General features: G+C 35.4%; 1 protein-coding gene across 3 annotated transcripts in view; it reads right to left on the bottom strand.

Moving 5' to 3' along the window:
* The window catches only part of NOL4 (nucleolar protein 4), a 473,540-nt gene extending 455,062 nt beyond the window's left edge, over positions 1-18,478 (bottom strand). For 2 of the 3 annotated variants that reach the window (XM_031946461.1, XM_031946463.1), the window contains exon 1: positions 16,536-18,477. In XM_031946461.1, coding sequence (XP_031802321.1) covers positions 16,536-16,793 — 258 coding nt within the window. In that variant the 5' untranslated portion in view covers positions 16,794-18,477. Of the gene's footprint in view, positions 1-16,535 lie in introns of all 3 variants that reach the window. The other variant, XM_031946460.1, reaches the window with a different exon arrangement.
* Positions 18,479-24,754: the final 6,276 nt, after the last annotated feature.

The raw sequence follows: 24,754 nt of genomic DNA, 5'->3' as shown, positions 1-24,754 counted from the left end.
TTCTTCATATTTTTTCAGGTCGTACCTAGAGGACTCCTGTTCTGCTCTAAGACTTCTTGATTTTTCACCAGTCTATGGTGAATACCCTGAGGCACAAATTTGTTCTATTTATGAGGGAAATTTGGAAAGTTTGAATTTTACCAACCTACTCTGCCATCTTCCCAGAATCTTACCCCCCAATCTAGTTCAGCCACATATAGAAGTTATACTTTAGACAATCTAATTGAACTGAAATTGTTTCAGGTACCAGAATTTCTGGGTATAGCTTTGGTTCATTTGCTATATTGACATCCATTCAACATCAAGAGAGTTAAAGAAAAAAAGACCTGTGGCATTTTGAATGGCTCCCCCGTGGCAGATTTTGTGAATAGAAAGGAATAAAAGTTACACATGCTAAGCAGACATATCTGGGCTATCAATTGCATCATTGGAGGGACTATTACCAGTAATGAAATCACAGTTCTATAAAACTATAAATCATATTTTATGTGAATGATATATTCCTTCAGCAAGGGCATCCTTGATTGGGATCTATAAAGGGAATAATCAAGCTTTCACAAATAATATTTAAGGCAGACCACAACTTTACCGAATGAGAGTTCAAAGGTATTATCTATCCAAGTACAGGTTGGCTAAAATAGAGAAAATAATTCATATGTAGTCTGTAAGTCTAATAAGAATCAGCAGTATATTGTCATTATTGTTCAATCATGTTGAACTTTTCCTCGGGTTTTTCATGGCAAAGATACAGAAGTAGTTTGCTATTTCTTTATCCAACTCCTTTTATAGATGAGGAAAGTGATGCAAATTGAGTTAATTGACTTAACCAGCAAGTGACTGAGATCAATTTGAATTCAGGGAGATGAGTCTTCCTGATTCTAGACCTAGTATTCTATCCACTATATCACTTAACTGCCCAATAAAGCATGAAAGCTTTTGAAAGGTTGTTATATGAAAAAGAAATGTTTTCTTTTGTCTGATTCTATGGTGTATAACTAGAAGTAATAAGTAAAAGCTACAAGAAGTGGATTTTGGCTCAAAATAAAGATCAGAACAATCCAAAAATAGAATAGGCTCAAGTACCTATCACTTAATGGTGGGTGTTCTTCATACTGGAAGAGGACCAAAATGAAAAAGCAATATATCCGGGACGTGAGATAGTATGTCCAACTACTGATCACACCAAAATGATCTCAGAAGATTCTACCACTGTTTGGGTACAAATATAGTCTGTATGAACATTTGAAATGGAGATGTCTCTAAATTTGCAAACCCACATTTCTTTTGAGCTACTGCAACTCTGCTTTGTTCCTGGAGCATACAGCCTTTTTTGATGGGGGCATGCCATGTTGGACAGCCCTGTGCCAGTGTTTCCCTTATCTCATGATTTTAAAATTCTTCAGAAATACCTGGAAGATATCCTTGTATCACTTCTTCTGACTTCATATGAGCACTTGTCTTGTGTGAATTTTCCATAAAGTCCTCTTTTAGGCAAACTTCCATTTGGCATTTGAACAACATGACCAGCCCATTGAAATTATGCTTTTTGATGTTGGGTTTAAATACTTGGCAATTCAGGTTGAGAAAAGACCTCAGTAACCTATACCTTATTTTACAAGAATCAGAATCTTTATAAGACAATTCAAATGGAAGTGATTCAATTTTCTGTCATGGCACTGGAATACTATCCAGGTTTCACAGGCAAACAACAATATTAGCAAAATGGCTCTGTAAATAATCAGTTTGATAAGCAGGCTAATAATTCCTCTGACACTTTCCTTTAGAGCCTCCCAAACAGTGAGCTAGTTCTTACAATGATTACCTTAACCTCATTATCTATGTGTACATTCCTGGAAAATATAAGGTAAGTGAATTTATCCATATTCAAAATTTCTCCATTTGCTGCAACTGATGTTTCTTCATATTGGTGGCATTGTGCTGGCTGGTGGAGAACTATATTTTCTTGGTGTTAACTAACAGACCAAAATTAACACAAGCAGCATATTTGTACTCTGCTGCATCTCAGCCTCAGGGGCTACATTGAGTGAACCTTCATCTGTAAACAAAAAGTCACAGACCAACTCATCCTCTACTCTGGTCTTGGTTTGTAGCCTTTTCAAGTCAAATAATTTGCTAATAAATTACTATCTATGTACTAGATGAACTTGATGTCATTTTTATCCTTGTTGAAGATATCTGATAATATTGCTATAAACATCATGTTACATAACATGGCAGGGAGAGCACAGTCCTGCTTCACTTCCACAACCCAAAGGGTTTATGTACTTCATCCCACACCATAGTGTATACCAACACAAAATTTTCTATGATTCTCAATCTCTGAAGAAGCTTCCATCTCTCGCTCTGTTTTGTGGGGTAGAAGTATTTTTCTTAGTTGAGGGTATGGTCAGTCTGAAGTTATCCAATTATAGTCGTGATAGTTTCTGCATAATGAGAAAACTCTGCCCTCCTCTATAAGCTACCATCTTAATGGATCTTAATCATATAAACATGGAGTGGAGTCAAATCCATAAGTATAGTCAAAATATTTATTAATATCCATAGAAGTAAACCACATGAAATAATCAACAGCATAGGTTACACACATGCCCACTGCTTCTCTCTGATCCAAGCAAATCTTACTTAGGATATAAACATTCCCTCCCTGCCCCCTTTTGAGATTTCCTGGGCACATACACACTTAGTTATTCTTACCAGGAACTGTAAACATTATCCATATGCTTTTCTAATCATGGCCTCCTGGATGATAAAAGTGGGGGTTGTGGAATGGGGGACAAGGCAAGGGCATCAGTATGGAGGTGGGAGTAGTGGGAGTAGAGATAGATTCAGAGCAGTAATTCTTCCTCCAACTGTTTTTTCTAGTAACCCAACTGCTCAGCTTTGGCTATTTCTCCAGATTATTTTATTAACAACTTTAGCTAGAACTTCCTTCTACCTTCAGGAGAAAGGCCAGCTTTTAAGGACTAAATATGGGAATAGCTATTTTTCATCTCTTGGCCTCTTCTCTGTCCTGGAAAAATTCCCACATATTATTTTCTTAAACTGTTAGCTCTTTTGAGTCATCTTTTTAAAATTATGGTAGTGGTAATCTGAAATCAAAGTACCTGGTCTGTTCACTCTTCTCTATCTGTGATGGTGCAGAAGAAAAAGTAACTTCCATTTTTCAGTCTTATCTGACTCTTTGGGGCTCCATTTGACGTTTTCTTAGCATTTTTTTGTATTTTGCCATTTGCCATTTTCTTCTCCAATTCATTTTAGAGATGAGGAAAATGAGGCAAGCAGGTTTAAATGACTTATCTAAGGTTTACAGCTAGGAAATATATCAGGGCCAGCTTTGAACTCAGGAAGATTAGTCTCCCTGACTCTAGATCTGGCACTCTATCCATTGTGTCACCTAGCTGCCCCATTCAGTTCAATAACTACTCATTATTATTGACCAGCTATTAAATTCTTGGACTTAAAACTTGACTTTGACGAAGTTTTTGTTTTACATCTGTCACTTATACTCCTCCTAATTCCACATTCAAAACTTGTGTCAGCATTTTTCCACCTTTCTCATCCTGAGTTCTAAAATTCCTCTTCAAATTTCTCTTGTGATCACAATTTCCAACATATTGTTTTATCACAAGTAAAACTTTTGACAAAAATAGATGACATTTCTTCTCTCCTTTCTAGTCACTATATCTAACCCTATTCTTTTCCTATGTCCACTTCCTTTTCTTATTTTTTCCTTCACTCCTATATTCCTTTGTTGTACTTTTTATACCTATTTCGTTCTCTATCTGTTTCTCAAAAGCACTATGTGAGTGACTGTTATTGTTATAATTGTCATCATGTTCTTTTTCTCCTTTGTCTACAATGTTTCCTGTTGTCCAGCAATACATGTGCATATCCTACTGGACTGTTTCAAATATAACTCAGTAGAAATGAAGACGACTTCATTTCTTTAAAGAGAGATAATAGTTCTAAAGGGGAAGATGGGCAGAATATATTGGTCAGTCATTCTACTATTGTAAAGCAATGTACTAATTGTTGAGGATACAAAGAAAGGCAAAAAGCAGTCTCAGCTATAGAGGAGATCACAGACTAAACGCAAGAGACAAGATGAAAACAGCTATATAAAAAAAGGACATAGACAGGCTAAAATGAGAAGTTTCAGGGAAAAGTACTAAGGACTGAGAAAGGCTTTTTACAGAAGATGGGCATTTAACTTGCACTTGAAGGAAGCCAGGTAAGTGAAGATGACAAGGGAAGAGTTCCAGGTATGGGAAATAGCTGATGAAAACTCTGAGTTGGAAAATGGAGGATAATGGGAGAAAAATAGCAAGGAGACCATTGTCAATGAATTTTAGATTATGTGGAGGAAAGGAGAGTGTAAGAAGACAGGAAAGGTGTTCATGTTGGGAAATGAAGATCATTTAAAAAATATTCCAGTAATTTAAAAAAATCTAATTCTTGCTATCAATCACTTTAGGTTTGTCAATATATGCTACTATCCTTACTTCTTTCTCATCAGTGTTATAGATCATTATATATTTCCTTTCTAAAATAACTTGGTTCAATGATATTTCAGTAACATTCAGAATCATTTATTAAAAATGTGTCCACAGAAATAAGCAAAAGATCATCATGCTGGACTGTGAGTTAACACTATTAAATATTACTACTCAGTTGTCTGATTAAATTAATCTAATTTTTCAACTGAATAAATCTCAATACTTTTAAGGTCTTAAGAAAAGCCAATATTCCTGGCTATGACTATAGATATAATTCCAATATCTTCACCCTAACATTTTAAAAAATGCAATTGCATCACCAAAATACTCTTTCACCTAAAGCATTATTTGTCCTTCCATTTTCATGTTGCTACTGCACTCTCCAACAAGGAAAAGTCCCAGACTATTGAACCATACTTCTTCATACAGGTCAATTTATGCCAGCTATTGTACATATATCTCACTTTTCCCTTTCTTCCTTCTCTTTATTTTGCAAGCTATAACCAGACCAATCCTAAAACTGCTTCTGGAAAGGATGCTGTGGATTGAAGCACTCTTATTCCAATAACTATTCTTATGACTTCCCTAAAACACCTTTCCATAGCTACTACTCCTTCATATGTGTAAGGTCTTTGAGAACAAGATTTTTTTTTCTCTTTTGTAAAGGCTTTTTTTCACTTCATCATTCATTTATTAAAAGGAGAAGCTTCCTGGTATACTAAATGGTATACTTAATACTAAGCTGTTGCTTAGGAGTTAGAAGGAGCTAGGTTCAAGTCCTGTCTCTTTTATATGTTATTCTGTGACCCAAGCAAATCACTCTCTCTCTAAAAATGCATACCTACATTGGAAGAGAGACTTTCTTTACCTCACAATTCCCTATACCAATGAAATGACAGGATATCAGGGATTCTAAGAGGCTGAAGGGAGGAGGAGAGCACTTTAGGAAAGGGGAAAAACCAGAAAAAAGTCATGAAGGTGGGGGAGATTGAGTGTTGGACATAAGGAACAGCAACTAGGCAGAGAGATAGAAGGAAGTGTGAAGATTGAAAAGATAAAAAGACTTTATGCTTTTTGTCATCAAACATAAAAAGTTATTTTTCAAATAAAAATTTCTAAGAGAATTCCAAAGATTTTATACATGTATGAACACAGAATTTGATATTTAGAAATTTACTTGTAAATCTAAGATCATAGGAGATATTACTCAGTTTCCTTTTCAGACTTAAAAGTCCCTTTGATATGCAAAAAAAAAAAGCTTGATTGTCTTTTGTGTCATGGGAAATTAGATCTCATGCTAAGCTTCCAGAAAAACTGGAATTCAGAGCAATCATTTCTTTCCTAGTTCCTGCTTTCCCATTCCACTTTATCCCCCAATCTAATATTTTGATCTAGTTGTAACCTTGTCAGCATAATAAAGGAAATAAAAGTTTTTGTAATGTGAAAAAAAATTCTTTAGTATCTGAGTTAAAAAATGGGCAAATAACCAGGATTTATAATGAAGACATTTTTATTTTGATATGAAATTTGGAAGAATGTGCATTTTTTAAAATCTTTTCTTCAATATCAACAAAGAGGGGCTATCTTGAGAAAGAGCTTTTTTTCCTATTTTTGTGGGCCATCATGCTTATCTTGTTCTGCTAAAAACAAAAGCAAAAAAAATCATCTTATATTTTCACATCTCAAGGCACGAATACCATCTCTTGGTACTTCATCTCTACAAAACTGTTAAGTTAAAGGGAATTATTATTTTTTATAAAATAATATACCACTTTATAAATTTCACTAATGAGTTAATTTAGTACACTGAAAATATTTTAACTATCAAAAATTGATTTATATGTAACTTTTTAAAAACTCCATCTACTGTATCAAGAAAGGTGTACTTCTAAGAGTTATCATTTGTCAATTTTCTGACTTTAAGGCTTAATAATAACATTTTTCTAGCCTTTTAAGATGTGTAAAGTGCTTCACCTATATGGTTTCATTCGATCCTTACAACTTTATGAAGATAAGCAGCTTTGGCATTATTGTCCCTGTTTAAGAATGGGGCAAGGAAAAGTTATGAATTGCAGTTATGCAGCTAATTAGTAAATGAAGCAAGATTTGAAAAGTATCTCTAAAGGTATCTTTTAATTTCAAACCCAGCACTCTTTTAACTACAGCATAGTGTTCCTCGCATATGATGTAATAAACATAGTTAAGATGACTTTGAATTAGTGAAAAAAGGCCGAATTATGGAGGAACTGAAGTTATTTTTGTCCACCCATCTCCACAATAACTCAAACTAGATGTTTACAACATATCCCTTACAGAATAATATCTGCATTAATGAACAGAAGATGGCCATTTGTAATAAGCATATGGATTATGTGCATGCAAATAAAAATAATTGAGTTTTAAAATTTAAACATATTGCCTTGAATCTGATTTACATTATTGCTTTACTAACTTTACTCACTTTCATTGCTTATGGTAAATTTCTGCTCAGTCCAGGTTAAATTGGCACTAATTCTTAATTAGTAGAACTTAATACAGTAAAAAAATTATTGTTTTGATGTAATTGTTTTTTTGTGAATTATAAAAAGTAGCAATAAAAATGGCAACCCTTTGTCATGGCATTTTCATTAAGTTTTGTAGAACTGCAACTAGAGCCAACTAAGAGAACTATGGCCCACACCTGACATTTAGGAAAATCTCTATGATGTAATGTTAAGAGCATTGGCCAATGAAATAATTTGGTTATGGCAGAGTATTAATAAGTCCTAGGCAGCAAATTAGATCCCCATGTTTGCCAGAAAACTTTGCTCTATGGCCACAGACTGAACCCTTAAGTCCAACCAACCATCTGGAAGTAGCTTCTGTTAATTATAATAAGGTATAAGTAACAAAATGTTCATTATTCTTTGCTAAGTAATCACTTCTCACTGAAAAAAATAAATAATTCCAAACAAAGACATTTTAAAATAGCCACTAACTCCCCCCAAAATAGTTAAAATACAAATATCAAAGTACCCTATCAATGAATACTCATCCTAAAAATAGACATCAAGGTAATAAATGTCAAGTACCAGATCTATTCCTATAAAACACATTCTTCTTAACTCCCATAAATATCAAGGATCTGACATTCTTAAATCTGATCTCTGAGTAAATTCCCCAAATCCCTGACTTTCTTGCTCTTCTCCCAAATACTTGAAAATTTTGCCGCTAAAAGAACAGTTATGACAGCTGGTATTTGATTACATTTCTTGAGAGCATGATATAAGAACCCATTGTAGAATTCTTAGCTGCAAAGAAAAAAAGCAAAACAAAAGAAAACAAAACAAACTTAACTTAGAGGAGGAGAAATACCTCTGAAATTTCTACCATTTATAAAAAAACTAATGAGATCTACTCAAAATCAGCCAATAAGCACTTACAAGTTATTCTTCATCCTGCTACTTCCTATAAAAGGGGAAACCAAAGAGGTCCTTTCCTTGAAATAAATTACATTGTGATAATCATTAAAACCAACTGCAGTTTAATGCTAATTGTCCCCAGGCAGAAATGAGGAAGAAGAGCATCCCAGGTATGGAAGATAGAGAAAATTCTCAGAGCTAAGAGTCTGGAGGCTGATATTATTGGATTGAAGATTAAGATATAAAAAAATTAAGAAGAGAGTTAGCTTATGAAGGCCAAACATAGGATTTTCCTGGAGTAAAGGCAGGGATATTAGTAAAACTAACCTGGATAATGAACTAGTAAAGGAAATTGAAGAAGCAGTTCAGTCATATGGATAAGTGGAGAACTGGTAGAGAGCAATGTCACTTAAACCTAGAAAATATCAAGAGTATTCAGCAGAGGGTGATTGACAGTGTGACAAATTCCAGAAAGCTATGGATTGAGAAATAAATCACTAGATCTGGCAACTAAGAAATCATTGGTGACTTTGAAGAGATTCAATTGAATGGTAAAATTACAAACTAGATTGCAGAGGACTTAAAAGACAATGAAAGGAGAGGAAGTGGAGGCACCCTGAATAGTTTAGATTCTCAAGGATGTTAGTCAAAAATAAAATAAAGTAACAATAAAACATGTACACACACATACACATAACAAAAAAATAGGGGAGGAGAGAGAAAGGAAATGGTAGAGAGATAGGATGATAGCAGGGGTGGTAAGATAGATCAATTAAGACGTGTGGGGTTTTTTGTTTTGTTTTGCTTTTTAAGAATGAGAGAGGTGTGTATATGTGTTAGAATTAGAGAAAGAACTAGTAAATAGGAAGAAAGGAAAGTAGAATGATAGAAGGGGCAATTTGGAGAAAATTGAAAGAGGTGGGATCAAAAATGCTCTAAGAAGGATTTACTTTGACAAGAGAAGAGCCCTCTCTTCCTGAGAGACAAGAGTGAAAAAGATTAATGGTAGGTGAAGATGTAAAAAGTGGGAAAAAAAACCTATAGGAAAATAATTGTAATTCATTAATCTCCAAATTGGTTTTTCATTGCAAAAAGCCTCAGAAGATGACATGATCTCAGAGAATCCAATAAAATAATGTGTTGAAGCAACCACAAATAAATCATTCATGCCTTCATTCTATTCACTAGCTTGATCATTCTTAAAATACTTATTAAACTCCCAATGCATACAAAACACCCAAGAAATACAGAGATAAACTAAGCAGTTCCTTGAATAGCTGCTTAAAAAGTACTCATTTAACAGAACACAATCAAGAGTTTATAATAGAGACTATGTCAAGTATATATGATAAAACTAGAATATAATAATTATAAAGGAGAAGTTTAACCATAATGCCATGGAATTTTAAAGGGAGAAGGAATCACTTACAGGTAGATGGATGGGGACAGCTTTCAGAGTTGGGGGCACTAACATAGAATTTCAACAGAGGAAAATAGGAGCAGCAGAGGACATTCCAGAGAGAAAAGTTGGGGAATGAATGACAAGAAATTGACACTTTCACTGAAACATACAACACAGAAACTACAATGGCAAATAAGACATCAAGTGAAAACAGGAATTTAAAAAAAAATATATATATATATAATATATATATATATATATGTGTGTGTGTGTGTGTGTGTGTGTGTGTTTTTGTGTGTTTTGACTGATGTCAGAGATCACAATCTATTTCCTGACACAAGCATGTATGAGTTGTGATTTATGCCATTGGATGTAGTTTTCATAAAAGAGGGATCATAGATCCACTTAAATATTGAAATACATGTATTCAGCCATCAAGGTATTTTGAAAAATAAAAGAGAAAGAAATTGACAAGATTGAGTCTGTTCTATCAGGATACATTATTTTAGGACTATTCATAATTATTAAATTTATGAAAACATTGAAATCAGTTTCTAAAATTTCCATAGTGTTAGAGGCAGGATAAATAGCAAGTAAATGAATAAAACAGGAAAAAAACTGAGCAGGGACCAGCCTGCCTGAAAGTAGTTTGTTTGTTTGTTTTTAATTGTGCTGTTTGAAACAAGCATTCCTATCTCAAAAGGTTTGTGTTGTGATTAGTCAGACATTGAATATGGAAATCTACACTTGGATTTATAAAAAAGTTTATTGACTGGCAAGTACTTATAAAGTAGATGTGACCCCTAAATATGCAGTTCTCATAGATTTCTTGGAATGTTCAGTAGTGGGTTTTTTTTTCATGTGATAAGATTTAAAATCCTTATTTTAGTAAACTAACTCCTTATTAATCATGAAGTTTCATACATCTTAGCACCACAGGATTATAGGCTCATAGCTTTAGAATTTAGGAAGAGTCCTTGATAAGCTTTGAGTTCAATTTCATAATTTTATGAATGAGGAAACTGAGGCAGATAGAGATTAAGTGACTTGTTCACACTCACAAAGCTAAAGTAAATCCAGTTTTATTACAAGTAATAAAGTTGGTTAACTGAGTACTCTGTACCTAAATTACAAAAAGATAAAAACAACTACTGGGTATTTATGTGATATTTTAATGTTTGCAAAGTACTTTATATGTTTTGTGATCTTCATAACCATCATTTCTGCTTTACAGATGAAGAAATTGAGACTGAAAGTAATCAATTAAATGATTTGTTCAGGATAACCCAGCTAAGTATCTGAGGCAGGATTTGAATTCAGGTCCTCCTCATTCCAAGTCCAGAATTGTAATTATTGGGTTATCTAATATTTGGAAAATATTTCAATAAATCATCTTGGAGTATTTCCCTTCAGGGATGCATTTTGTAATTTCCATACCTTACCAACAAATATAACTTTAGTATATATCCTTCCATAAATTGATTACATATTACCCCATATGCTAAGGGCCTTCTGCCAGTATTCTTGATGTCAGGAGTCAACTATCTATCTAATTACATCGTTAATGATTCATTTTAAATCCCTTTATGACAGTCATTTCTATGTTGTTTTTTTTTTTTTCAAATGACACATATGGTCATTGTAACCAAAGAGTCATGTACTTTTATTTTTCTATTCTTTTATGCCATAATTTGTAGTACCCAGAAGATTAAAACTATGAAATACCCCTTTTCCCATATTAAATGAGTTGTTCCATCTTTAATGCACTATCTTAACTGATGTATATAGGAAAAATTCATCCTGTATTTTAATTCTTTTGTATTTTCATCTTTGTATCTCATGTGGCTTACATACTTTTAATTGTTTTATGATGGATGACTACCAATAACACAAGTATAGGTATATAAACCATATAGAATGCAAAAATCAAAATGCCACAAGGAATTAAAATGTGTACAAGTCCAAACATTTTAACACTATTAAAGATATTAAAGATATCTGTCTCAGTTGATTCTGATCATTGAATATCTTGAAACTAAAAGACAAAACATGGTAGATGTTTTCACTATTCAAGGCAAAAATAGTCTTAGAGAATTTATTATTAACAGTGATTCTTTTTTCCTAGGAAGCAATCAGGGTTAAATGGCTTTCCCAGAGTTCCACAACTAATATGTATATGAAGCGGAATTTGAACTCAGATCCTCTTGACTCCAGGGCTGGTGCTCCAGCCACTGTGCCACCTAAGTGCTTCACCTCATTCTCACTAGTGAAAAAAGGACTGAATAGAATTTGTATTTGGTCTCAGCACTAGCACACTAACTAGATGTGTGACCTTAAATTATTTAACATTTTGGACCTTATCTGAAAAATGAAAAGGATGGATGGCATAAGTCATCTCTCAGATGCCTTCAGCTTCTCCAAATTTCAGCACTGAAATTTCTACAAATTCTATAATTACCACCTTCAACATATTTCCCTCTTATGCCTTTCTTCTATGTCCATGTCACTGCAATATTGTGAACAGTATATAAGGGCCAACCTCCGGTGTATTCCTTTCTTGATGGGTGGGATGTCTCTAAACAGAGAGGGAACAGGTAGGGGAATGAATGACAAGATATGGGAAATGGGAAACTCCCCATTCCTTTGAAATTGCTAGAGTTAGGAATCTCAAAGAGGTAAGCAGGTATATAAATTTGGAAAGAATTCTTAAATACTTAGAAATCTTATATTTTCTCTTTTTTTACTATTGTTCAGGATGGTGATTCTACAAGCACACTTCTGGGCAGAGTTTATCTCCCTTGGTTTGTCATATGTTTGTAATGAGTGAAAAGGAAATTCACTTGGTAATTGGTGTCTACATTCAGGAGTGATGGGGAAGGAAACAAAGCAACAACAACAAAAAAAAGCTGGATTCACATCAAGGCAAATATTTGAATTTGGTTTTTTGGTTGTTGTTACCTCTCCCATTTTATGACTATTGGATATGATAGCAATCAAGTGTCTTCCATGGCTTTAGCTATATTATCAGTGACTATGCCCTACCATCTCTAGCCCAAGGCCTCATCCATATTGAGGAATGCATAGCCATGTACCCCAAGCATGAATCTGTGCCCAGAAGAAACATACACATCATCTGTAGGGATCCTTAAATAGCTCACTTCCTTCACACAAAGGGGGTGAATCACAATAAACATATAGAGGGATATATAACCAAATCCACAGCTAAGTAACTCATAAAACTCATAACTGTTTATAAACTGCTACATGAATATTCACCCTAATGATTGTACAGTAATCAGCTCATAGTATACACAACAGAACAATAGAAATCTGGGGCTTACAGATTGCAGAAATGAATAAATCATTATTTTTTAAAGATGCAACTAAAGATAACACATTTTTTCTTTTATGTTCTCAAGTGGGATAAATATAAGAGGAAGCAATTATGAGAAAAAGCAACAATTTAGACTTGGACGTCTGTTCCTACAGATTTATATAAAAAAAAGTAGTCTTCCCATTACTTCATCACTCAGTTTAGAGTTCTTGTGTTGGCCTTGGAATGAATCGAAAACAAAACATAGGCTTACTTTGCTTTCCAGTTTTCTGAAATAGTATGGCTTATAAAAGAGTTATTTATATTAGCCTCATTCCTAGCCTAAAGCTTTGAACATTTTGTGGCAGTATTTAAGTTTACTTTCTAAAATATGGGATAAAATAATACATTCCAGATAAGGTAATAGGTGATTGTGATGTCATATTTACATGTTATCTTACAGCTATGTCATTAAGGACCAACTAGGGAGAGAATCCAAAGAAACCAGAATGAGAACTATCAAAGAAGGAAAATCTACTACCAGTAAGGCTAAGTGTTGAGTACCACTGATGAAAAAACTTTGTACTATTTAATGTCATCCATTTGGTTTATTGCTTAGTTTTTTACCTCTTAAAAAAAAGTCTTAAGTTGGGCATCATCTCCAATACAAGGAAGCCTGCTCTGTTTGAAATAACATACAAAAATGATACTGATAATTTGAAATGAAATGGAATATTCTCTGAACTTCAGGCATAAATATTTCACTACATATGTGTTGTTGTCCTACTCTGGACCTAAAATGGCTGTTTAGAAGATGAAGTTGCTTGGTGATCAAAAGTATGTCTCCTAGACCACAGAATGATCTGTGTATCAGGCCTGATCTCTTCATAATGTTCTTGGATGGTCAAATTTGATTGAAGAATACATTTTAATGGCCTATTGTTATATATACCATCAGCAAATATTTATTAATACTGTGCTTTTGCAACCAGTTAAGATTAGGCTTCCTTAAGAGATCTAAAGTCTACTATATATCATGCATGAAAAATAAGTCTTTTACTGTAAGACTACCATATAATCCTTACTTCAATTAAGTCTATGTTGTATGTCTAGGCTGTGCAACCTCCCAGTTGCTATCAGTCTCTCTTTCTTTCATTAGAATCAAGTAGTTAATTAGCCCCAGACTGTCCTCTCCCCTTCTCTCTTTTCCTTTAACCAGCAGTAATGATGTCTAATTACCAGCAGCAGTGGATTACTGCACGGTCAGGAGCAAATCTCTCTGGCTGACAGCAAAACTGAGCAACAAACCTCAACACTTTCAGTAGCTTAAAATTATTCTTGGAATTGCACTTGGAAGGAATCTCTCCGGTCCCTACTTCCCCTTAAAAAAACAAAACAAAACAAACAGTATGTCTTTGAAGTCAAAATGGTGATTTTTCATTTTATTGAGTAAGTGTACTCCTATTGAAAATTACCAAAGTGTATTTCAGAGGGAAATAATTTTTCATATATGGGGAAACAAATGATATTAGAAATTTGCCTTGGGGGTTTTAAGGAAAAACTCTTTGCTACATAGGTAGTGTTTTTTTTTTTTTTTTTTTTTTTTTTTTTTTTTTTTTTTTTTTTTTTTTTTTTTAATAAGCAGAAGGGACTTACATTTCTGTGACAACGGCAACATAAAAATTTCATAAGCTACCACAGAGCATTAGGGTTGTTCATGAATTATAAACCTTTAACATTTTGATACAGTCTTGAATGGGAGGCAGAGCTTTCAAGCTTTAACTGAAAACCATTGTTTTCTCACCATCTGAAAATTAGATGGCTTTTTCTCTAAAACTTTCAAATGTGTTTTGCTTTTAGGAAAAAATTTACCAAAAGTTTAAAAATAATCTTTGTAATAATTTTTAACTATGCTATGACAACTCAAACTCATGTGTCCTTAGTAAGGTGTTTCTGAGGAAGTGATGTTTGGCATTCATTTTTATCTTACAAATGTGATTTGGATGGTAAGTTTCATATTATGTATAAATATTTTCCAGTGACAGATTCAAATCATAATCAGCTCACTAAGCTTACACATATCCAAAGCAACCTGACAGGTTGACTACAGAAGGAAATAAGTTTTCCATAGAAGGAAGGCAGAAAAAGTTTTTGTCACTACAAATTCTCATCCTAGTCAAAAGATATTTTTAGGCCTATACTATCTTCTTTTTTTAAAAAATGGATTATTCTTTTGTTTTTAATTAGTCTTATAATGTCCAAATGAGAATTTAGTCCTTTTACTTATATATTATGATTTCTATTAAAATCTAATTTTAAAAACAGATTTCCAACTCTTAAAATTATAATTTCATAAAGTGAGAAAACTTCATCTTACTATTTCTACAATATATGCAGATCATTTGAATATTCAGATCAACCCCACAAATTATGTTTATATTAAATAGTGGGGGGGGGGGGAGGAGGAAGGATTCAATTTAACAATTGTCTTGAGTAAAGCCAAAGAGTAAAAGGAAAGATCTGATTCATAGATATACCAAATAAAACAGCACAGTTTCTACTCTTAGTTTTTGTCATTTACTTCCATTTCTCATTTTCCTATTGCCCAGATACCTATTAAAAAAAAAAAAAAAAAAGATCCACCAAAAAGCCATTCTTATTTGAATAGCAGAAATTGTTTTCAAATGTAAAACAGTCTTCTCACTGATACCTTGAAAAAAGTACATTCAAATATTTTCTCACTGGTACCTTGAAAAAACTACATTAAAATATTTTCATTTTCCTCTATCATGGAGAGAGTAGAGTAGCTCCCACGAAGTCTCCTATTTTGCATACTCTAGGGATATTGTAAACAATGACTGCCAGTAGTAAATAAGAATGCTTAAACCAGAAAGTCAAGATAAAAATGAAAAGATGCATGTGTTACCTTCTGTCATCCCCCAAATCAAGAGGCTACCTACCGTAGCATGATGTAGAAAAAGAAGCATTATTAATTTGATATATGCAAACCTACTTGTGGCCCATAGTTCCCATCTTCTTAAATAGGAAATTCTGGTGCTCCTGCTGCTACCCAACATTATAGCTCTTCTGCTATGAGAAAGAAACAAATCTAGCTTTCCGGGCTCAGATCTCGCAAAGCTGGCAATGCTAGTGATTACCAGCGACTGTGCTTAAAGCAAGCTTCATAGCTGTGAGAGACTTGAGCAATCCCAGAAAGAGTAAGCAATAAATACTGCATTTGACCGCGCTCAGAGCCCGTCTCTCTCTTTGTTGATCATCGTCTAACTGCTTCTTTATTTGCGGAGGGGGAGCGAACCCACCCGCATATCTAAAATCTAACCAGTCATCGCAATAATCCAGGCGTGCGTGCCTGCCGGCTGCCCCGCGTCTCCCAGGCTGCGGTCTAACAATAAAACCTGATATCCTGGGGAAACCCCCAAATCAACGACCAGCGCCACACTCGGGCTTTGTGCCAATAAGGAGACACTGTACACTATCGATCAGAATCGTACATTATCAAACCGGGCAGTGACGGCGGTGGGATGAGGATGTGGCCTTTATGTGGCGGGCAGGACACACGCCAGACGGGCAGCTGAAGAGACGGGACAATAGCCCACCCCCAAAGCCGTCTCCTGCCCGGAGAGAAGCTGCCGAGGAGGGTGCGGGGAAGGGGAAGGGAGGGGACTCGAAGTGCATTAGGGCTGTGCAATAAAAGACCACAAAGACTTAACTGTGGGGAGAAACGTGCCTGGCAAATGCGATATGGGGATGACTAAGGGGCGGGCAGGTGGAGGGGGGGAGAGAGAGAAACGAGCCAACTGTGGCTTCCCCCTTCCCCTCCAGGCTGCCTCGGTGGGTCGCTCGGCGGACAAACACGAGAGGAAGGCAGGGACTTCACTAACCGTGGTTTTGACCGGCACGAAGAGCACTTGCTTGCCACCTCCACCATTGACCTCATCCGAGTGGCCGAGCTGGAAACCTTTCGATTTGACCCAGAATTTAAATTTGGCATTATCCGTGGAGCTCGACTCGGAGCCGTTCAAGAGCTGGACGATCCGGTCGTATTTTTTACGGGTCACCGTCTTGGTCTTTCCGGAGTCTCCATAAGTCCGGAGGCACCAGTCCTGAAACTGACGGTACATGTCCCGGTCGCTCTCCATGATCCCCTCAGAGATAGCCAGATACCACCCTCCACGCCACGCCACGCCACGCCACCGAAATGGGCCGCCTGGATTTTCCAAATGTACTTTGCACCTGTTCACCTAGTGCTCATGAAAAATGCATCCACTACCACAATGTGGAACAAGAGGAGGTCCCGCTTGCAATCAGATCCTGGCTTTAGGGAGCTGGGATGGGGGAGGGAGGAGAGGGTCCGGGTCAGGGAAGGGGGGTGGGGAGCAATCAGTGCCGAGATCTACCAAGTCTCTTGTTCATTTTTAATTGCACCGGCTCACAGAAGAGGGGATGACGGGGATCTCTGAAGCTTTTCTTATCCTTCTACGTGATCAGTCTCTTTAATGTTGTTCAGCCAGGACCATCCCAATGTCTCCAACAGCTTCTAGCCCAGAGGGGTTTGGTTTAAAATAACTAAAACCCGATATCCAGGTTTACCAAAATGCAAAATGTTTACTTGTATTCAGGCCTAGGATAACATCCCTGCTCCAGGTCCTATCCCGGATACCACAGGTTTAAAAAAAAAAAAAAAAGAAAAAAAGCCTTCCCTCCTCAAACCTCCAAGAGCTTTTCCCTCTTCTGATTGTCCTGGAGGACTGATCCTCTCCCTAAAGCAGCCTCTATCCTGGTTACAAACACTGGAGGGCAAAGTGGTAGCTAGTGCTCACCCCTTTCCTAGGTCCTACTGCTTCTCCCTGCACTCTGCTTTTGGGCGTTAAGGTGCTAAGAGCAGTGAAAGTTCTTACCTGTCATCTTATAAACCTATTAGAATTTGTTTCACAGTAACAGAATTCTTTCTTTAAAAAATACCATGAAATTTAAGCTCCTCACATCCATGTAGGCTGAATTGCTGCTCCACACCTATGTCCTACTAGTTACCCCCAGTATATAAGCTATTCATATATTGATATTCATATAGAGTTTGTACATGAGCAACTATTGGACGGAAGAGAGATTTCAATTTCAGTTGGATGTTGGTAAATGAAAGAAGGCGGCTGTCGGTGTGTCTGCCAGTTTAATAATGGTGCACACATGTAGGACTCCTCTGTTTTTTTTTTTCTCCCGTCTCCGCTAAACTGGTCACAAAACACTGAAGTGAGTTTATGGTATAAAAGCCTAGAAAACCTTTGTTTAAAATAAAATCTTGAATTTTTTTTCTCCCTTTGCTTGGCCAAAAGTTTCAAATTCATACATTCAGTTTCTGGTTTCCTTTTTCCCCCTGCCACGTAATGAACACCCCCTCCTCTGATGAAAGTAGCCAAATTGTTAGTTCCGCCGGACGATTTTCCCAGGCAAATGTAGTGAGTGGCTCCTCCATTCAATATTTCATTCCATTTATTAAAGAGGTAGAAATAGGAGAGTTCCCATCTTCCTCCTGCTGTAGTTGCAATCCTTTCCTTTTTGTTAGACTGTTAAGGCATGAACTCGTCCAGTTCAGCTGCTTTCCTAAGTAGACTGTCAGATAAGTGTACAAATACCTAGTCCAATTCAAGTCCCGTACTTCCAGAGCCCGTGTATCCAGAGCGAAAGCAAGAAGTGAGAACGAAGAGTCTTTGCACCCACCGCACAGCAGTCTAGTCCCAGCAAGTCTAGTCCCAGCACTTGCAAAATGGTCAGTACCTCCCTCTCCTATGAAGTGTGTGTGTGTGTGTGTGTGTGTGTGTGTGTGTGTGTGAGAGAGAGAGAGAGAGAGAGAGAGAGAGAGAGAGAGAGAGAGAGAGAGAGAGAGAGAGAGAGAGAGAGAGAGAGAAAGAGAGAGAGAGAAAGAGAAAGAGAGAGAGAGAGAAGAGTCTGTATGAATCTATGAGGTCTCGCACAGCGGCTGGAGCAGGGACTGACAGCCCAGGCTGAGCTCGAACAGATCCACACACTAAACCTCTCGCCTCTCCACGCCCCCCCCTCCCCGCCCCAACTCCCTTCTCCTCCCGCCCCCCTCCCCAGCCCTTTCCAAGCTCCCTGATTGGCCAGCGGGACAAAAGTTTCTGTGGAGACGGCTGGGCGCTGACGTCACGGGCAGAATTGTCCCATTTAGGGATCCCGGGGGCAGTGCGCATGCTGCAGGCTGCAGGTTAGAGACAGGGAGGAGGCAACAGAAGTGGTAGCAGCGGGCCAGGCAGCAGCCAGGTGGCAGAAAGGAGCTCGCAGCATCCAGGTGGGGGATGACTCCAGCAGGGTTTCCATGGAGATTCCTCTGGGTCTAGCCTAAAAACAGCAGATCAGCTGACACCATTAGCTCAGGACCTAATTACTGCTTATTGGAGCAACAAATGAAGGAAAGGGACAGCTGCAAGGGGAAGAGAGTTTTTGTCCCTCACCCCCTTCCCCCCTCTTCCCTCTTCACATCTCTCTTAGAGTCCCGGGTGAATTCTCACATTAACTTGCAGGATTCCTGCAACAACAGCTTCCTTGCGCCCCAGGCCACCCTGACTGTTTTTATTTTTCACCTTTTTGTGTGAGAAAACATTTTATTCTAAAATAAATAAATTGTTCTGAGTTGTGGCTCTTACTGTACAGATTAGACATGCGTTTGAAATTTTCTCTGCCCTCCATTAGCACATCTGGAAAACTAGTAGATATAATACATTTGGAATAGAAACAGAACATCTCTATTGAATTAGAATCTATCTCTGGGACAATCATCCTTCTTTCATTTCATTCCAGTGAATGAATTCCAGTGATACTGAAAACAGAGAGGAAACTAGCAACAGGATGCGTAGGATACTTCAAATCATCTTTCTAAATGAGTATATATCTTTTGGTAATCAAGGGAAAAGAACAAGTTTATCATGAATGTTTTAATGGTGGGTTCATAGGGTGAATGCTGCAATATTTTGAATAGAGGTTTCAGGAAGTAATTCAGAGAAATGGGTGACCATGAACTGTTATTCAATATGCATGGTGTTGTCCAAAGAGCATACTTTCTTCTACTCTATAATTTTCTTATTATTATGGATATTTAATTTCCAAATACTGGAATCCCTGGGAAAGATTTCTCTCACCTGCAACCCCTTTCTTCCTTTTCTTCTACTTTTCTGAATCTTATTCATCCTTCAAGATCCAGTTTAAGTTTCTCTGGGCTGAGGATATCTTCCCTGATTACTCAAGGACCCCTCTGAGCCCATATATCAATTATTATGTCTTTCTTATTTGGTACTTGATCACAAACTACCCCGTATTGCTTTAAATAACAAAAGCAATTTTAATAAAAAGTAAAATACTCTTGATTCATGTGTTTTATCTCTAATTAGACTCCAAGGAGCACAGAGGCAGAAGTTTCAGCTCTTTGTGTGGTTCAGGTCTATGCATAATACAATTCTCATAGCATGCTCATATATTTATTTCATCACTTAATGAAGGTATGAAGCCAAAAGTGAGCAGTAGGTTTCCAAAAGTGGACATTTATGCTTCTTTATTGGTTGTTAACTTTTGTCTTTGTTGTAATTCTTTAAAGTACTCATATTGCTAGGAATTAAGCATAGATAATTTTATTTGAGGACATATAGTAAAAGGTTAATTTCCTGACTCAACACACTAGTGTAAGTTTATGAATATTCAGAATTGAAGACTCATTAAAACTAGAAAAAAAAATTAGCTTCAGGTATGATCAAAAGACAACATAATTTCCATGAGTATAAAATATAATACTTTAACAATTTTGAACCACTCTTCTCATAGCTCTGTGATATAAGTAATAATAATATTGTTATTTCCATTTTATAGAGAGAAAAACTGAAGCTAAGAAAAATTAATTCATGTCTATGTCCCTAATTCTAAATAGATACACAAAGTACAGATTCAAATCCAGATCTCTATATTAATTAAAGAAATTCAAATTAAAACAACTTTGAAGTATCACCTCACACATATCAGACTGGCTAATATGACAGTAAAGAAAAATGACAAATGTTAAAGGGGATATGATAAAATTGGGACACTAATACACAGTTGGTCTAATTGTGACACAATCTATTCAATTACTATGTCTTTATCCCAAAGAGATTTGTTGTTTTAAAAAGGAAGAGGGTCTAAATATATAAAAACATTTCTAGAAACTCTTTTTCTGGTGGGAAAAATTGGAAATTGAATCTATTAGGGACTGACTAAACAAGATATGGTATGTAGTTTTGATGAAACACTATTTTGTTATTAAAAATGAGGAGAAGGATGAAAAACTTTGAAAGATTTACATGAACTGATGAAAAGTGAAGTCAGCAGAACATGGAGAATTATGTACATAATTGTATTTTGTATGATTTTATGATGATCATCTATGAATAACTTGACTATTCTCAGTAATATCACAATCTAGGACAATTTCAAAGGATTTATGGTGAAAAATCCCATCCAGCTCTAGAGAATGAATCAATGGAGTTTGAAGCATACATTTTTTAAACTTTATTTTTCTGGAAGGTAATTCTTTTCTTTTTTTTAGTCTGTTTTCTTTTACAACATGATTAATATGAAAATACATTTTGCATGACTCAGCATATGTAACCTATATCAAATTGCTTGCCTTCTCAATTAGAGGTGAGGGGAAGAAAGGGAGAGAATCTGGAATTCAGAAATTTTAAATAGAAAATTTAAAATTGTTTTGTATGTGATTGAAAAAATAAAATATTAAAGAAAAAACAAATCTATGTTTCTAGACCCCCACATTCATCAGACTTATCTACTGATTTTCATATTTTCTATATATTTTAAAACATTTTAAAAGAAATATCTTGATTCTATTTCAGAGATATGTATTTATGATTTTTGCATTTAACTGGGATGATTGACAAATGTGAAAGTGAAAACAAATGAATTTTGTTGACATTTATTAAAGCAAATGATTTTCTTTGTGCATTCTAAATCAACAATTGAAAATATTATAGGAAACTTGTTCTTTGTGAGAAACTATAGGAATACTATTTTCTTATAATTGTTGAATATCACTTTAACAGATGAAAAAATCAGAGAAATTCATGGTTAATATATAAGTACCAAACAGGATGAGTACCAGCTCATAATCAGAACAAAAGTTTTCTATAGTGAAGGTACAAAAGATGTTGGAGTTTCCTGAAATTTGGTACTGGCTTTCTTGCTTTATACTCCAAATTACCAGTCAAATAACACAATACCTTGTGTAGAAAGTGATTCTGCAGAGACTTTTCTGTAATGACCTATCATAAATATTCAGAAATTCACATTGCTATTTTTCTTTAAAAAAACAAATCCTAGGAGCAGCTAGGTGGCACAATTGATAGAGCACTAGTTCTGAAGTCAGGAAGACATGAGTTCAAATATGATCTAACACTTCCTAGCTGTGTGACCCTGGACAAGTCACTTAGCCCCAATTGCCTCAGCAAAAACAATGAATAAATAACTTTGTTGGGTTGTATTTTGTTTGTTTCATTACTCTCCCTCCTATCCCCCACAGCACCCTCCCTTGTGGAAAAGTAGAGTTAATCAAAACAAATAAACACACTGATTATATTTAACAGCATATCTCTGGTGCTTTTTCAGATATAGGGGTTTTAAACCATTTCCTTGTATTAAGATCTGTATTTTTTCCTAAAGCCATGCTATGTGAGCCATGCCTTTAGAACATAACAATATTAGGGGACGGGACTAATAATCTTTAAGGTTGCATGATTCTAAATGAATAAATGTTTTTTTAGTCACATCTATAAGAATATAATTAGTTGAATAAAATTTAAGAATAGTTTTTTCTGTATGTGCCTATGGTGCATACTTTAGTCTGCTACATTGGTTGATAATAAAAAACAAATTTCATGTTAAATGCATCATTAGCTTTGTAACAAGAAACATAATAGATTAAGTCTGTACCTGGGGTTGTGAAGACCTAAATTTGAGTTCTAACTCACACACACACACACACACACACACACATTTATATGCACATTATACAGAGAGATAGAAACAGAAAAGGAGAGACATACAAAAAGTGATAGAAACACAGAGAGAAAGAGACAGAGAGCCCTGAGAAAACTCCAAGCTCTTTAACATCATTGAGACTCAATTTCTTCATTTTTAAAATGGGAATAATAATATTTATCTCAAAGGCTTATTGTGAGAATTAAATGAAATAATGTTTTAAAATGCTTTGTAACTTAAATCACTGTAAAAATGTGAGCTATTATGATTAGAAACAAGAAAAATTAATGTTTTTATTTTTGTGGGGGGTTTTCCCATTCTCTTTACGAAGACATATACTCTCATAATTTTATTTTCATTTAACAAAACCTACTGTGAAGAAGTCCACAAATCTATCTCTTCTTAATAGCATATGACATACAAAAGTAAGGCAAGATATTTGAAGTCTTAAAATATATAATAATTCATTACTATGGATAATCTGTTCCAGGGGTCCTCAAACTTTTTTAAATAGGGGGCCAGTTCACTGTCCCTTAGACTGTTGGAAGGCTGGACTATAGCAAAAACAAAAAGTTTATTTTATGGGCCTTTAAATAAAGAAACTTCATAGCCCTGGGTGAGGGGGATAAACGTCTTCAGCTGCTGCATTTGGCCTGCCGGCTATAGTTTGAGGACCCCTGATTCCATTCCCTGGTGTAGATCTTATCACTGTGTGAAACACATTCACATATATGCATGCAAACAGATTTGTGACTAACTTGCTGGTAATGAACTTCTCTACACTTAGCTAATAAAGATTCTATTCACTCTGCTATACTGCCTAAAAGATATTACTAGGAAATGTATGATAAAAAAAGAAGTCAGGTTGATCATGTAAATTGTTTTTCAATTAATCTATGCTCCCCACCTGCCTCACTGGAAAAAAAAAAAAAATAAGCAAAACCTTTCTAACAAAGATGCATAGTCAAAGAGATTTCCTTATTGTAGATGTCCAAAAATGTGGATCTTATCTTGCATAATTAATCTATCTTTTCTCTATAAGGTACTGACTAGTGATTTTTCTAAATTAAAAAGTTATTTTTAAAATAAAAAAAATTAATAAATCAACATTTAAAGGCTAGTCATATAATACAGAGGAAAAATAGTAGATTGTAAATCTGAGAGCAGCACTAATGCCCACTGATTGTTAAGACATAGAAGAAGATCTTTAGCATATTGAATAGATGCTCTATGAAAGAATGATTGGAGGACATGAAAAAGAAATATTATACAATAAGAAGGGATGGATGAGTTTCAATAATACCTAAATTAAATCATATATCCATTGAATAATTGATTCAATAGCTAATAAATTGATGAAATGAGAGAAAAAGTACTTAGCATTAGCTTTGTTCCAAGAGCTATGCTATGTGATAGGGGTAAAAATAAATAGGAAAAAACCCCCAAAATATTTCCTATTCTCAAGGACTCACACTGTGATGGGGGAAACTACACATACAAAAGAGTTCACTTGAAGAACAGATGGAAAGGCCCAATTTTCCTTAACATATGTAACACAGTTAAACTAGATCAGGTGCTTTCCAGTAGAGTGTCCTTGATTCTCTTTCATCTCAACTTTTCCTGATTCTAAGTAGCATAGGAGGCAGGTAAGTGATATAATGTATTAAAACACTGGATCTGTGCAGAGTTTATATGCTTTTCCAATCTTTTGATTCTTTTCTTTTGATTATTTCTCCTTTTTTCTTCATTTTTTTTGCATTCTAATCATGTCTTATTTTTCAGACAATCCTCTTTTAATGATATTGTGTCTGTCTTTTGTTCTAAATTTACTATCTGATAATTCCTTAAGAATTACAATTTGTCACTATTTCTTTGATAGTTATTTATTTGATTGTTCTGCAGAAGCATTTTGGTACAAGCTGAACTGCTTCAACATTTTGGGGAGTGTTACATTATTTTTTATGATATCTTTACCATTCTCAATGGATTTTGATTTAGTTCCCTTTGTTGTGAAGAGCAATGAAATTTTTCTTCAAATGCTTATTTATTTCTACTCAGTCATCTCTTGCTG

The sequence above is a fragment of the Sarcophilus harrisii genome, chromosome 1, assembly GCF_902635505.1.
Source record: "Sarcophilus harrisii chromosome 1, mSarHar1.11, whole genome shotgun sequence".
Lineage (NCBI taxonomy): Eukaryota > Metazoa > Chordata > Mammalia > Dasyuromorphia > Dasyuridae > Sarcophilus > Sarcophilus harrisii.
The sequence above is the reverse complement of the archived record's forward strand: the minus strand, read 5'-3'. Positions and strand labels throughout refer to the sequence as shown.